At 35.7% G+C, this 16,277-nt stretch overlaps 2 protein-coding genes across 9 annotated transcripts; one reads left to right on the forward strand and one right to left on the reverse strand.

Annotated features, from left to right (window-relative positions):
- Positions 1 to 7,600: 7,600 nt before the first annotated feature.
- Positions 7,601 to 13,697, forward strand: LOC129306092 (E3 ubiquitin-protein ligase At3g02290-like). Of its 5 annotated transcripts, none has more exons than XM_054946444.1 (5): positions 7,601 to 7,671; positions 8,339 to 8,665; positions 9,485 to 9,908; positions 10,093 to 10,202; positions 12,432 to 12,838. In XM_054946444.1, exons 2-5 carry the CDS (start codon positions 8,546 to 8,548, stop codon positions 12,456 to 12,458), a joined length of 681 nt encoding a protein of 226 aa, XP_054802419.1. In that variant the 5' UTR covers positions 7,601 to 7,671; positions 8,339 to 8,545; the 3' UTR covers positions 12,459 to 12,838. The 5 variants fall into 5 exon arrangements, 4 of the variants coding, with proteins under 4 accessions (XP_054802419.1, XP_054802418.1, XP_054802417.1 ...); XM_054946443.1 differs by having other exon boundaries at positions 7,667 to 7,772; XM_054946442.1 differs by having other exon boundaries at positions 7,668 to 7,803.
- Positions 13,698 to 13,809: 112 nt separating this feature from the next.
- Positions 13,810 to 16,221, reverse strand: LOC129306094 (uncharacterized). Of its 4 annotated transcripts, none has more exons than XM_054946449.1 (6): positions 15,355 to 16,221; positions 15,142 to 15,215; positions 14,999 to 15,042; positions 14,782 to 14,907; positions 14,389 to 14,473; positions 13,810 to 14,200 (listed from the first exon to the last, which is right to left on the reverse strand). In XM_054946449.1, exons 2-6 carry the CDS (start codon positions 15,160 to 15,162, stop codon positions 14,153 to 14,155), a joined length of 324 nt encoding a protein of 107 aa, XP_054802424.1. In that variant the 5' UTR covers positions 15,163 to 15,215; positions 15,355 to 16,221; the 3' UTR covers positions 13,810 to 14,152. The 4 variants fall into 4 exon arrangements, with proteins under 4 accessions (XP_054802424.1, XP_054802425.1, XP_054802423.1 ...); XM_054946450.1 differs by having other exon boundaries at positions 15,142 to 15,218; XM_054946448.1 differs by having other exon boundaries at positions 13,810 to 14,092; positions 15,320 to 16,221.
- Positions 16,222 to 16,277: the final 56 nt, after the last annotated feature.

Consider the following 16,277-nt stretch of genomic DNA (forward strand, 5'->3'; position numbering starts at 1 on the left):
AGTATTTGTCCAATATTTGAGCCATCTCCGGCGACGTAGCTTCTTCAGCCCCCTGGTCCTCAGTTGAAATTAGCTAGAGGAAATAAACCTCGTTCACAGCTCGTGTATCTTGAAGCCTGTGAAATTGATTAAATTAAACCAAGGAGCAGTTGGCCTGCTTTTAACCCTACAAAGTGATAAAAACCCCATCAGTCAAAAATTTAATGGATGCCTAGCTGTAGTCTGCAACATGTGGCCCCAATGTGGCCAGCCATTTGGACCCGATCACAATATTTGAGCCTACAATTTCAATAACATAAGTAGGAAGCACAATTGTATGACCACAGATTTGGATTGACAAAGCCCGAACCAAGCCTAACCCACTCATCATCTGTCCATTACCCACAAGGATACGCATGGGTTGAATAGATTCTACAGGTATGTTCAAGTGCGCCACCAGCTAAGGATGGACATAGCTGTCAAAGCTACCTCCGTCCAACAAAACTTGCATTGCCGTTCCGTTCACATTGTCAAAAAATTGGATTGTGGTATTACCCGCAATACCATTATGGGCTTGGAGGGAAATGTGATGAAAAGTTGATGTCTCAACAGGTTCTGTAGGTTCAATTATTGGACTTGGTAATAAGTCACCCTCAACCTCTTCTCCCTCATTCTATATCCACATAAATTGCCAGTTAGCACATTTATGAGAGGGAGAAAACTTCTCATCACAATTATAACACAGACCCTTTTTGCATTAGATTTGCATCTCTGTTGGAGTGATTCAATGAACAGGGGCTAACAGTTTGGTGTTTAGGGTAGACAATAACGGGGCCCACGTGTTCTTTGCTGGAGTAGGAGTCATGTTCGTTATAGAAGGCACACTCGTGATTGGTTTTATGGCTAAGGGTGCCGTGTGGTTGAAGCTACTGTTACTTCCTTTGAACTTAGATGGTGTGGGCACTGATGAATATCGGTCGTTAAACAGGCGTGCTAAACTTACCGCTTTCAATAAATTCTCTAGACTACAGGCAATAACTTCCCTCTTTAGATCAGCCTTTAACCCACTGACAAAACAATTCAGCAATGTGTCCTTTGATACCCCTTTTGTTCTATTGGTGAGCGTCATGAATTGTTGATGATATGAGTCAAAGGAATCGCTCTGAGTCAACTTGAACAATTGAGCACGTCGGTGCTCAAATTGAGTGGGACCAAAATGAGATTCAATAGCTTGTGTTAAACTCTCCCAGGTCATAATGTAATTTGACTTCAACATCATCTGCATCCATGGCATGGCCACTCCATCCATATGCACCAAAGCAAGAATCGCCCATTGGGGAGACGACATCTGGTAAAAGGTAAAAAACTACTCTGCTCAAAAAATCCAACTATGGGGATCAGTTCTATCAAATCTGGGAAAATCAACCTTTACTTGCCGTTGCTGATTTTCAGGGAAGGAAGACCCAAAACCTCCAGAACTATTTGAGTACCCTTCGGTGTTATGAGTCAACATCAAGGATTCAACCATATGGGTAAGAGCATCCAACCGCGTCTCTAACTTGTCCAGCTTTGGTTCGGAGCTCGAATAAATGCTTCTATGGCATTTTCTAGTTTGTTGATTTTTTGATCTGACGCTCGAAGCAAGTCCCCGACCATAGCCTTAAGATGATCGAGCCTAGAATCATTCACCGTACTTATCTGGTCAATCATCTCACCCACACTCTGCATATCTTCATGCAACCCCCTAACATCCCCTAACAATTCCTTCATCCTTGTGTTTTCAGCCATTTCAGTGTTACGTCTCTCAATGAAAGCACCTTACTGTCACGTTCTCAATAATAGCAACTAATAATAATAAAATGGTAAGCAATAAACAGCGCAAGTATTATTGACAGAAGTAAATTCAGTCACAGAAAGACAGCAGAAAGTGGAAATACATTAGAGAGAAAGACTAGAGAGAGGTTAACAGAAAGGAGAGATAATTGAAATCACATAATCCACACCCCTCCCGAATCCCTTTACTGATACATATAACTAACTCATGCATGTGCTTTCTCTCTCACTTTCCACGTGACCTTCCTTGCGCGATTGCTTTAAAAATAAGGCTTTGTTAATGGCTATTTTCGTATCAAATGTCTGGAGAGGATTGTTACTCTAACAATCATCAATCATTTAATTAAAACTGCTAAAATATTCTTCTTAGGCTTTAGCCATAACAATGATGAAAAGTGAAAACGCACTTGGACCTAGATATGCTTTGCGATTTAGGTCTCATCTTGGCCCTTAAAATTTACTTTAGGTGGTACAAATGTTGATTATTTTTTAAAATTATATATATTTTTTCAGTTTAAAATGAAGTAGGATATAGAATGCCATCAATTTTACTAGCCAACTAAAAATAATGATCTATCTTACAAATTTGTTACATTTTTAATTTGCTCTATATTGATATATTGCTGCTCTTGTGCTCAACTTGAAGTAATCTTAACATTTTAGATTCTCCTTGAAAAAAGAAGCATTTTAAATATTCATGATGCTGATGGTGTTGCATAAAAAAAAGATAAAAGTGAGAATAAGCTAATAAGAGTAAAAGAGAGAATTTTGTTTATACAGAATATAAATTTAGTAGCACAATAAGATAACTTTGAAAATTGGCACCTCAATTATGCAATGTTACTAGACATTGATCAGGTATCAAGTCTATGCAGCGATACTAGATTGAGAATCATTTATGTTGGCAAACATGTGTTGAAAGAAATTAGATTGAATGGATCATGTGCAACATATGAAGTTCTCCTACACAAAATATACGTGAATGTATCAGAAAGTTCATTACCATTTGTCACGTAATGAAGATGAACAAAAATCAAGGTCAATCCTTGAAATATGTTGGATTGTATCTCCTGAGACCTATCTTCTCTCATGTCATGGCCAACTCTACATTACAATTTTAAGAGTAAAGTCTATTAGCAACTTGAAGATTCTAATCCATAACAAAGATAACATATTATGGACTTCAATAACAAATCTAGTTTACGAAGAGATCATCTAAAATAGACAACTAGAAAGTCATTAGTTAAATGAATTTTTTTTCATCCATTTGTTTGTCTCCATTTGTCAATGCTGCACTCTTGCAATAAATTCTATTCTCCTAAATCCCACAAATCAAGCACTTCAGACATTTTGTTACATTACTCCATCTTTTTAAAGATTACTTATTCAATTGTCAACAAGTTAAATTAAATTAGTCTGAACTATATTAAAAGTATTTCTAGTTTTTATTCACAAACTTTTGTATGCAAGAAAATAACCATGCAATGCATGGGGATAATTGATAGTCACGAGTAAAAGAGAGAGGAGAGTGGCAATTTTTGGTCTTTTGGCATGCCTACTCCAAGATAGGTAGGTAATTTCAAGAATTTTTATGTATGTTGTCTTCCATATGAATGTGCCATCGTTAACCAAAAGAGATGTGTGTGAATACATTATTTTAATTAATTAAAAAATAAGTTTTTTCATAAACAAGACCTCAACTAGAGGCCATGGAAAGCTTCAATGTCCTTATTCAAAATACAAAGTAGACTATCAGAAGGATAATTAATGCTGTTATCCCAACCCAAGGGAGAGGGCCCTTTGGGCAAGATAATTTTTCGCTTTATTAGCTACTCGAGGAAGATATCTAATATGGAGATCCTAAGGTTTTAGCTTGAAATCATGGATCATGTGAATGATGTCTGCATTAGCATGCATGGTCGTGTTAGGAGAGTAGACGAGATTAATAGCTTTTATAAAATTTGATTCCACTACGACTTTGTGAAAACCGTTGTCCTATACAAGTCTAGTTCCAAGGAGAATACCTCAAAGTTCCATGGAAAGGCTGTCTCCTTCATTCATACTGTGGCTGAAACTGGTTATAAACATCTCATGGCAATCTCGAATAAGATCTTTGCATCCCTATTTCTGTAAGGCCTGAGAATATGCACCATCAACATTTACGATTACCCACTCATGATCTGGAGGTTTCCACTGTTGCTCTGCTTGACAAATTGGAGCACCTTTCACGTTCATCCCAGCCAACTTTTATCTCATTACTGCCAGGGACTTGTAAATAGCATTAGCTTTAGCCAATATAATATTGTTAAAACTTTCCCTTCAAAAATCTGCATGTTAAGATATTTCCAAATAAACCAACAAAGAATCAAAAACATCATAGCCTAGTCTTCATAATTATCACTTCTACCCTTTCTTAGATTAATATCAAGCCATTCATCAAGGGGAAGCCTAAAAAAATTTTCCATTAGCTTATGGTCGATAATACTTCTCTAAAGTACCTTTGTACTCAAGCAGTCCCTTAAAACATGTAATGCGTCTTCCCTAGTGAAATAGCATCCCCTGCATGTCTCCTCGTCTGTCATACCTCTTTTTCTCCTTTAACCATTAGTGAGGAGTTTATCATAGGCCACTAGCTAGATAAACATCTTGCACCTTTGTGGAACATGAAGCTTCCAAATCCTCTCCCAGTTACGACCGTTGACCCAACTTGGACCAGCTTTAAAAAAGCAGACTTGACTGAAAAGTCACCGCTCTTGTCATGCACCCATCAAGCTTGGAGTCCACTATTCACGATTCCAAACCCAACTTAACATCCTCCTAGGTAGACTTAATGTCGATCCATAGATTGGACCCTCTTCATTTGGGATTGATGTGAGGGAGAAGGTCTTGTCTGCATTTATATTTCTCTCTCACCACATGCACCCGAAATGCATCTTTTTGCTTGATGAGGTTCCATTCAATTTTATCAGAAGAGCATTATTCTACAACCTTGCATGGCATAATCCTAGGCCACCATATTTCTTGGGTTGGCACACCTCCTTCTAGGCAACCAGATTCGTTTTACGTTGTTCAGCTATGCGGCCTACAGAAAGTTCCTGTTGATTTGGTCGAGACTATTGCATGTACTCACAGGAAGATGAGCTGTCTGCATGATGTATGCCGATATTGCAGACAAATTGATGATATCAATGTATGTCGACCGGCCAGAGACAGAATCATTGTTTTTTATATGGATAATCTAGTCTTGACTTTATCAACAACATCGTGGAGGGTCTCCTTTCCCACTCTCTTATGATGAAGCGAAACCCCCAGGTATCTATCAAGATCAATAGTGTGGGTGAAGCCAAGGAGTGAACTTATTTCCTCATGCCACACATTGTGAAGATTATTAGAGAAGTAGATTCTAGTTTTTGCAGCATTAACCTTCATCCTTAAGCTTTTGCAAAACACTGACAGGCACTCTTTAATCATCACAACTTGACACACTGAAACTTCAGCAAACAGTAAGATATCATCAGCAAAACAAAGGTGTGAGATAAGAAGGCCAGTCTTACCTAGTCAAATTGGTCTCCAGTTACCCTATTGGCAACATTGCTGAATAAGGTGAGACAACTTTTCAATACTGAGAACGAAGAGGTACAGGGAGATTGGGTCTCCCTATCGAACTCCTCTAGTTGGTGTAAAGGAGTTGGTACGGTTACTATTCCACAATATTTGCATAGATGGAGAAGACAATGAGTATTCGATAATCTCAATAATCTTGTCCGGTAGTTGTATATCCTTGAGGCATGAGATGATAAAGTTCCAGTTCAGACGATCATAAGCTTTTTTTAAGTCGATTTTAATAGTCATGAAACCCTTTTTGCCTCCTATTTTACACATAGAGTAGATAAGCTCTTGGGCCACTATGATGTCATCTGAGTCGTGGCGCCCTGGTATAAAACTACATTGGTAAGGAGAAATGACTTTAGGGAGAATATATTTCATCCTAGTCGTAATAATCTTAGTAATAAGTTATTTATATTTAAACTACGTAATGTATTAGAACTGTTGGTATTTTTTGTTTCATACTACACATTATATATTAATGCATTAGAACTGTTGGTGTTTTTTGTTTCATACTACACATTATATATTATATGCTACAAGATGAACTTTTGAAGCTCATTTTTTTTTGGAACATGAATGTACATATTCCCTTCGAAACATGATATAAGATATTGATAACTAATTTACAATTTTCAAAAAATGTTAATTAAAACTTAAATTTATTGAAAAAATTTACATCTTTTCAATTATATTTTTATTAAATATCCTATGTAAGTAGCTTGATATTGACAACTAAAATTTCAATACATTTTTTTAAAAAAAATAAATAAAGCCGGAGTATAGTTGAAAAAATAATTACAAAAATTACTCAATATCCTATATTTTGAACCAAGCAAAGCTTTTAAAAAATATTTTATATTGTAATTTAAAGGGAGTATTACAATACTACAATACAATGAGATAAAATGCCCTATGAAAAATAAAAGGATATGGCATGTTAGATATTCAATTTTTATGTTTACTTTTTCTGTCATAATTTGCTGTTAACTTACTGAATAAAAATTGAGGAATAAGTATAGCTAGAGGTAGGAATTCGAGCGAATCCGGGCTCAGCCTGAATAAACTTGACCTAAATAGGTCTAATTTTTTGAAAAAGCCCAAAGAGCTAAGATAGGTTTGAATTCCTTTGGACTTTAGGTGGCCCAAGTACTCGAATTTTATATTTAAAATTATTTTTAATTAAATTTTTTACTATAAAATTAATTATTATATTTTATTAAAATATAAAATATATTTTTTTGGATACTTAAATAGTCTATAGGACTTAAATATATAATATTATAATATAAAATGACCTAAAACTTAAAATATTAACTAATATTTATTACATTTTATATTTTTTTTTAAAGATATAATTTTTTTTATTTGGGTACATAAGCCCAAACATAAAAAAAATATTTTTTAAAACTCAATCCTAAATTTTTTTTGAATATGATAGGCTATCCATTATTTTAATTAAATTAACAAATTATAACCTTCTATCTCTCTAATAATTTGTTCGGGAGCACATTTAGTACTGATGACCCCTTGAAATAGTTTGGTTTTGAAATCTAGATGGTCCTGATTAAATTATTTTTAATTAAAATTTATAAAATTTAAAATGAATATATTTATTATTAACATGAATCATTCATATTTAATTAGATGAATTCAAATTTAATATTAATTTTTTTATAATTTTTGATAAATTAATCATACAGATTTAGTTTGTAATGTTCAAATTCAAAATTTTTAACTTGTTATACTTTTAAATTCAAAACAACTCAGAGTAAATATGTATCATCAATTTATAAAATTATAAAAAAAATTAATATTAAATTTAGACTAATCTGATTAAATATAAATTGTACATATTAATAATAAATATATTTATTTTAAATTTTACTTTATCCATTAAAAAATATAAATATTTTTAACTAAATTTTATCCCAATAAAATAATTACTTACTTTTAAACTAATTTTATCTTTTCATATTTATTCTTATTAAATACTTTATAATAAATATAAAATTATTCATTAATAGAAGTACTTTTAAAAAAAATAATTACACCTCAAAAAATTAAAAATATTTTATATTTTTTTAACATTTAATTTTTTTAAAAAATATCTTATATTTTTTATTCGGGGAATTGCAGATTTTTATTTGAAAAAAAAAAAAAAAAAAACTTCTGAGTGGTCCAGAGATTGTTTTCAATGATGAGCACTGAATGTGCTCCCTAGTCTGCTCCCTTTCTGTCTGTCTGGCTTAGGTATTTGCTCTTTCTAAAAACATGTCTCTCGCCCAATTTTGATTTTCTATTCCGATAGCGGATTTGAACACTCCGATTGTCCTGTGGTTTGATAAACTCGAGTGGGTGTATTTTTTTCCGTCAATTTTCTCGGTCGATTTTCTTCTTTGGTACTCTTAGATAATTTGAATGCGATTTCTCCCTTAATTTGAGGTTTTCTAGTAGTCCTCGGTTAAACTTGATTGCCTGTCGACATGTCGTTGGTAATAGCGATCATTCCATAGGAAAGCAATGATTTTCTTGTTAGTTCATCCATCGGCGTGTCTCGCCACCGGAGGAAAGGATCCTTTTTTTCCCGAATCGGAGGAACAATGTAAAGGCGAAATTGTCAGTTTGTGGCAGAGAACTTAACTCTTTTCCTGGAAGCAATTAAATTTGTTATGTTGTCCCCCCCCCCCCCCCCCAAAAAACAACAAAAGAAAAAAAAAATCAGTTTCTCGGTTGTTTTTCCCCACTTTTAACGTCGTGTTCATCATTTGGTGCTTGTAAGTAAATACTTGTTACTGCTGTATGAATCGCCTGAATGACAGCTCTTACATATTTCTCATCTATTTTAGAGTCTTTCATTAGATTCTGCCTTACTTTTCATGTCAGAAAGACAAGTGTAAGCTGATTATTCTTTTTGCAGGGGCATCTGAATCAAAGAGGGAGGGTGCTGGTTTGCGGGGGCAGCGGGACTTCTGCGAGCTTAGAATCCTCTCTCGTTTATTGATCAAAGCACAGCATATGCTGTTGGAGGATCTTTTTCTCAACACTTGAATGTTGCACTATCTATTTTAGCTGATCAGTTGAAGAGGGAAGTATTTTAAGCTGAAGGGAGATAGAAGCTGGCATAATGGGTTCTGTTTGTTGTTGCTTGAGAGCTGATCAATTTGAAGATTATGTAAATCGAAATGGTTCTGTATATAGGAATTGTGTGTGTCTCAATTGCTTCCTACAGAACTTTTTGAATGCGGTATGCCGTAGCCTCTTCTCACCTTTTCTAATACCTTTTGTCATCTATATTATTTGTTATTTGTCCATAATTTGATTTTGATGCCTTCCCTCATGACTCGAGACATTGCTGTTTATATGTAAGTCTTTGCTTGTGGAGCAGCATACTGGTTTATTGTAATTTCAGGTCCAGGCCTGAGGTTTTGCCAAGGTGTATATGTACATCCTTTATTCTGTTTCTTTTGTCTATAACTGACCATAATTTGATCTCAATGCCTTCCCTCATGACTTGAGATAGTGCTTTCATAGTATTTCTGTGCTTATGGAGTGGCATGTATGATTAACATAATTTCTGGTTCTTGCATGTGGTTTTTCTAAGCAAAGATTTACATTTGCATCCTTTAATCTTTTTTACATATAACTGAAGTACTTTTCTGGGGGATTGATCACATTTTCATCTTCATTGTTCTGGTCTTTTATCCCTCGAGTGTCATAAGCATGCCTCCTGATCCTCCAATATTTAGGGCTGTTTATGTGAGTGTTACAATTTTTAATTGACCCTTAAAATGAGTTACCTTTCACCAATATTTGGAGAGACAAGTTTGTCATCTTAACACCACAAACAAAATCAGATGGGAGCAACTTGTAATTTCCTATTACATGGTAAAAGTGAAGATTTTTTTTTTTTTTTTTGGGCTTCCATTAGTCTAATTTACTTGATGTGTCGTTTGTAGAATATTTAAGCCCTGCAATAACTTTTCTGTATGATGTGTTCTGTTATTGATGAGTGCTCTAGTTGATGATATAAACATAACCTGATTCCTGTTGTATCAAATTTCAGTATTCAGCAATATTCCGCAGAGGCGAAGTGCATTCACTACCTTCATCCATACAGGGGGCAGCATCTATGACTTCTGCAGCATCACTCGATAATTCACTATCTGACATGTACCATTCTCCACCAAGGCCCTTGCCTTATGATGTAGACCCCAGGCATTTCCGCTCACGTCATTTATTTGTTTCAAGGCATGACAAAGGTTCTAGTCATTTGAATGAAGAGTCAGAACCTCTAAGAGGTGCTGTGGATGGGGATCAAGAATCCTTAAATTCTGGAGGCAAATGGAACGGATCTACCTGTGAAGATGCATCACAGGAATACAGATCTAAGTCCTCAGTAAGGTTCTCATCAGCAAAATATGCAACTGGTGCTGGGCTTGTTTATGCATCATTTGAAGATGAGGATCTTTGCCCAACTTGTCTTGAAGGTAGAAATGTCTTTTAATCTTGAATTTTCATCATACAACTGAAGTTGGGCTTGTTTATGCATAATCGGTTTGTTGATTGTGCAGCATGCAACATAATCGGTTTGTTGATTGTGCAGCATGCAACATTAAGATAAGAGGAGCTTTTATGGTGCTTCATGTTTATACTGTTAATTTTTGTTCGCAGAATATACTGAAGAGAACCCAAGGATATTGACAAAGTGCAATCATCATTTTCATCTTAGTTGCATTTACGAGTGGATGGAGAGAAGTGAAAACTGTCCAGTTTGTGGGAAGGTAGCTTTTCCTCTTGATAATTTTTGATTTCTTTCTGACTGAAATGGTTGTCAATTCATCACCAATCAGCATATTATGTGCTGAAGTTTTCTGTGAAGCTTGATAGTTGTAATTACTGAGCATGTTTGTTATCAGCTGCCTTTGTTCTCTTGTTACCAAGGCAGAAAAATAAATGGAATCTCAAGGCTGTCTTGACACCCTAATAGTTTACTTAGGATCCTACATTATCACACTCTATCCGATCTATTTTGTTGTCACTCATCATTAGCTTCTTTTAACTGCCTCTACTACTTTATTAGAGTTGTATGCAAGGATTTACTCGTGAATAATGGCATGTTTGGTAGAGTGGAATTGGGTTTGGGGAAGTGGAAGCGGAATTAAAAAAAAAATAAGGTGTTTGGTAGACAAGATCTCACTTCTTCATGGAACTTGGTTTCACCAAAAATGATGGAAGTGGGTTCCATCCCTATACCCAAAGAACTCACTTCCACCCTCATTTCTTTTCTCATTTTCTTACTTCTACCCTCTAGCCTCTCTCCTTCCAGGTTCGACCAAGATTCTCCGCTGACAATGTCTGTTGACAGCCACATGGTGGAGGACCAAATTGGTGGCGAAGATGACTGCTGCAATTGGATCGGTGATGACCTCATCCCCTGGGATGATGACTGAACCTCATTTTTCCCTATACCTCACCCCTAGATTGGGCTCCCTCCATTATTCTCCCTGACATTAACAATTGCATTAGTCACCAAAAAGGTTGAAGGTTTTATCCCAAAAAGATATCTGTGTGTGCAACCCCTTCAAACCTAGTCTTGATTTTCAATGACGTTTTGCAATCCATGTAGCCGACCCCACCCAATGGGATAAAGGCTTGTTGTTGTTGATTTGCTCCCTTTGCTCCAAGGAACACCACTTCATTCCTAATTCGTGCTAAGAAATCTGGCAGTGTTGCGTTGCTGGTCTTGCTGGCAATTCCTTTGACATTGTTGTTGACGGGGTGGGGTGTTGATGGTGCTGCGTTGCTGGTCTTAGTGTCAACACCAGCGATTCGATGGAGGGTGTCGAAGGGTCTGATTCATTTGTTTTCTTTTTTTTTTTAATTTCATGGGTATTATGGTCTTTTCAAAATATAATTACATATATTAAATAAAATTTTTATTCCACTTCTATCAGTCTACCAAACATACTTTTAAATCTCAGTTCCACCTCCACTTTCACCTCAGAATTGGTTGGGAAGCTTCTATGATTGAGGCCAATTTGGTGATTTTGATATTGCATTCAATGTAGATGATGGCTTTTGCTTGTATGTGGAATTAGCTTGTCAGTTTTTCTATGGTTTTATTCTCAAAATTAGAATTCTTCCAGATTTAGGGAGAATTAGATTGCCAAGCTCTGTAATCACCTGTGTTTAGAACTATCAAGTTAATTTTTCGTCAGCATTTGAAATTTTTGTTTACTGCCTGTACTTATCGTGGTGGTTGCCAAAATTGTCCAAAACATGATTCATAGTGCGTGGTTTGTCTCAATTTGGGAGTGAAATGACTGATTGTTGGTTGAATTGTTTGTGTTGGCATCGTCAGTTTGAACTGCAGCATGCAATTTATGTAGTAAACAGTAATTTGCAGCATTCTGACGACTCAGAATGCTTCAATTAGTTGGCTCACTAGGTCAAGTCCGTTCATGTTGCCACAACCCACAACACGAATAATACTAGGCAGTCTGTGCCTGTTGATGGTAGCATGCTTGAATAAGCAGTTTCCTTTTTATGAAGTCTTGTTCCTGATAGTATTATAGGATAGTCAAAGTCCCAATTTTATTCCTTTTGGGAGTGCTTATAGGAACGTTTCTAGGCCTACAATTAAATCCATAACGGAGCCAATTCTGAGAGTTGAGAGGTGAGAGTGAAGTTGAAAAGTTGAACTAACGAAAAGTGGGTGCTCACTCTGCTGCAATTCGTTTGGCTCGCCATTTTCAATTATACAATTTTATGCGTGTGAATTTGGATATACATATTTCTGTATTATATATTTACACTACCCATACAATCTTTTATGGTTTATTATATTATTTTGTATCGATCAAACTAATATTTGAGCCCAGCCTGGCTTGAGAGGATATATGGTTGAACATTTTCTGATACGTGAGCTTAAGTACTACACTAGAACCATGTTAATGGTTGAATGATATATGATGGACTGGTTATTTAATCATGTTTTGGCGTTGGTGTAGGTGATGGTATTCGATGAAACAACTTAATTTTGAACATAAAAGATTGTGATGTGGATGAAGCCTGTTACGGAGGAAAGTAGACATTGTGAATACTGCAGAGTGATTGTCATGTACAGTGTGAGTATACGAGTTTTCTTTGCCATCTCTGTACGTTGAATCTCATCTTGAGATGTTTTTACATTTCATTCCTTCCCCTTCTGTCCAAATTTGGAAAAGGAAAATGCAATTTGAGATCTAAACTTCGTGATGCTTTCAAGAGTTTAGCCTTCGCAGCAGAAATGTACTTATTTCTGGGTTTTTGTGGTAACATGCTTACGAGTTTCAGGCCTATCATACTTTTGAGATGAGTTCGGTGGCCGAAGACTAGAATTAATCTGTTCACTATAACTAGATTGCATTGTTTGGTATTTGGTTGGGTTACTGCATCCTGCTGGTGTGCACCGAGTAAAACAGTAACTTATGTACTTTCTGGGTCACTAATTTCATTTATATAATTATGCCAGTAAGTTTTTGAATAAAATAGTTTCAAGATTTTAACAGTAGTTATTAAATTTAAAAATAAATTGGAGTTCAAATTTAAAATATAAATATTTAAATGAGATTAGACGGATATATATATATATATATATATATGTATTTCTTAAAACGTGTATAAACAATTGTAATTATTTTGAGACGTTAATTCGAACATGACCACCCATGAATTGAAGTGGCTACGATCCATCCATACTTCAGCTTTCTGTGCAACTATCTGTTCCGTTGCTAGAACTGGTGATGCTGGGGAGAAACTTAAGTCATTTTTTGTTCTTAATGTGATCAATTCTCGTTCAATTTCAACCTTCATTCCTTAGTTTGCAATGAAGCATACAGAGTACAGATACTGGCCTCTATGTACAATTTTTCTTCTCAATACAATTAAGATTGTCTCAGAATCGTACTTACGTGAAAAAAAAAGAAAAGAAAAAGGGGGGGATTGTTCTTAATTACTTGCTTTGACCTTCTAAACTCTTCCTGTTCAAACTGCCATACGTCTGTGTTTTACTTTGATATGGTGAGTCTGTTTCATGTACACTAATGGCAATCACTATAACTTCTAGATAAAGGGAACCGAAGCTTAACAACGGGATGCAGAGATCAAGGACTGCGTTTGGAGTTAAATAGCAGAGCCAATGTTGGTCAGTTTATTATTACTGTTTAGGAATAAACGTAAGCAAGTGAGATGAGATATATAAAAGACGTCGCATTATTTCTTTTGACACATGTTTATATGGGCTTCCACCTTATTCAGAAGCATCATTCTTTTTTTTTTTTTTTGGTCAATAGAAACAGAAAAATCATACATTCACTGAAGGAAAAGGAAAAAAAAAAACCACATACAAAACGATCATAAAGATGGAGTGGCTCATTATCTTTCATCATTTATCTTCATCTAGTCAGAGAGTTGTGGAATGATCATAGTTACAAAAAAACTTTAATGCAATAAAGACGGAGACTTTCATCAGAACTCAGAAGCATAAACATGCAGATGCGATAAACTTCACTCCTCAAATTCAAAAGCTTTCACGAACACCTCAGGGGGCTGAGCACCATCAATTTTGCCACTTCCAGTAATTGCCAGTTCATTGAATGAATCAATATGCTTGATGGGCTCTGAGCACATTCTGAAATTGAAACATTTTAAGCAATAATTAATACTAACTCCAATTTAATCCACCCACCACCTAATATGGAACCCCTCTGTCGTTTCCTCTATTAAGCTCATCCTGAACCTGGTGAGAGTCGAAAAAGCAAACGCAGTGCTACTAAACCTGTTTAATTGCCTGACAACTAAACAGTTTCAAGGTAAGCATGGAGAATATTCATCCATTCAAATTCTACGGAGAGCAGTAAATTCAAGCAACCATTTGAAACCAAAATGCTGCATGAAGGAGTATTCATATGTGTGAGTGAAAAATACCTCCCAGAGGCCATTGTTGGGTTCTTGAAGAAACTCTGCTGCCCCTTCCAACCCAACCTTCTCAGCACATTCCAAAAGAAAATTACTGCAACCAAATCACAATAATGCCTCACTTACGAAACCAGATACAAAGACAAATATCATTATGTAAAAATTGAAGATATATTTTACTACCAATGAATCCCAAAGCGACACATAAGTTGATATAAAGTTGCATTGTAACATTGTTCATGTCTCATGAGTAATACAGCTTTCTATAACATATAAATAAGGTTAGTTGCATGTTCACACTGAGCATTCATCTCCCACGTCACTCTTGGATACGGCTCCTATGCATACAGCACACAATCTTTATAAAAGTCAGCCAGCAGTGACATGCACCAAAGTACTCACTGGTCACCAATGTATTTTCCGTGTGTGAAGTAACCAAGGCCCGATTCTTCAACAAGATGATGTTGTTTGTCTGAGCCCTGCAGTCCTGCAAAATATATAAGCCTATGACTGTCCATTGTGTTCCCCCTGTGGATGAAAAAGAGTTTCTTAGTTGAATCCAACCAGAATATGCTTATTTTCCATTGAAGAAATTAAGGTAAAGCACTCTCAAGCTTACGTCAGCCCAGACATGTTATATTGGAGGCCCACGCTCCCAAAAACCTGGAAACACCAAATTTGGAATATCTTGCTCTACTCATTTCATCAGAAATACAGGTAGTAACAGCAATAAAGCAATGAATTTGATTCAGAAAGAAAAACCTCTGACATCCGAGCTTCCATCTGTTCTGATTGAGATCCAAATTTCCCTCTGTAATACTCTCTCTTGTCAACGCCTTCTTTAGGGGCAGCAGGGTTAAGTTGATAAGGATGCCATTTTATGTGTAATTTGAAGCCATCATTTTAATGAGCAACGTATATGCCAGAGATGTTTGGATACAAGAAAAATACATACAAGCACAGAGAGCGTAGAACCTCGAAGTTGTATCTGTCCTTGGAGGAATCTATGGCTTTATCTAGATTTCTCTTGCCAAAGAAGCACCATGGGCATACAGTATCAGCACTAATATCAATTTTAGCGAGCTTCTTCTCAGGGGTGGAACTGGAAGTGTTAGGCACGGTCCTGCTGTGTAAAATCTGCTGTCTCAGTAAACAAACATCACTAGATTCAGCGATGAGGAAGATGATAAATACGCAATATGTCAGCTAGAATAGTTCAAAACTGCAAACAAGAAGTGCCTGTAATTGAATGCCAAGAAGAGTGTATGCAAAAAAAAGGGATTAAACTTGAATGTATAGTTGTATACCCGGCAGGCTGCGAGTTTTGGGAGATCAGTGAGACAGAAGAACGCTTATAGAATTCATTATCGAAGATGAAGAGTAATAGTTTGATCTATTCAATTTTAATTTAGAAAGATGATCGAAAGACAAAGAAAGCATAAGCTCCGCCATAGTTCACGCTGATGGGAAAACTAGAATGCTTGCAAATATGGAGATGCAGTAAAACAAGATCCACCCAAATTAGAATATTCAATGCCTTCTCCGATCCTCAGATCGTTACTCATTCGTTCACCAAAACAGAAAAAAGGAGTCCAATTCAACCATTTCCCATACATAATCTCTTCTCTTTTTTCTTTTTCATAAATTTTATATAATATAGTTAATATTGATTTCGGCCATACATGTATGAGAAATCTAAAATTATAGGACCCCTTTTTTTTGACCAAATATAGGACCCCTTTTTGAAAATGTCCTAAATTTTCTTGGGCGTCCACTTGAACAGGAAACCAGCTATAAGATAGTACAAACTCACCTCAAACATCTTATAGTGTATTAAAAAATGTCTAATTACATGGAAAAAGTAGGAAGAATTATGTGCGCGTTTTTGTAGGGAAATC

Source organism: Prosopis cineraria, unplaced genomic scaffold (genome assembly GCF_029017545.1).
Source record: "Prosopis cineraria cultivar Desert tree isolate PC_DT_omini unplaced genomic scaffold, ASM2901754v1 PC3, whole genome shotgun sequence".
Lineage (NCBI taxonomy): Eukaryota > Viridiplantae > Streptophyta > Magnoliopsida > Fabales > Fabaceae > Prosopis > Prosopis cineraria.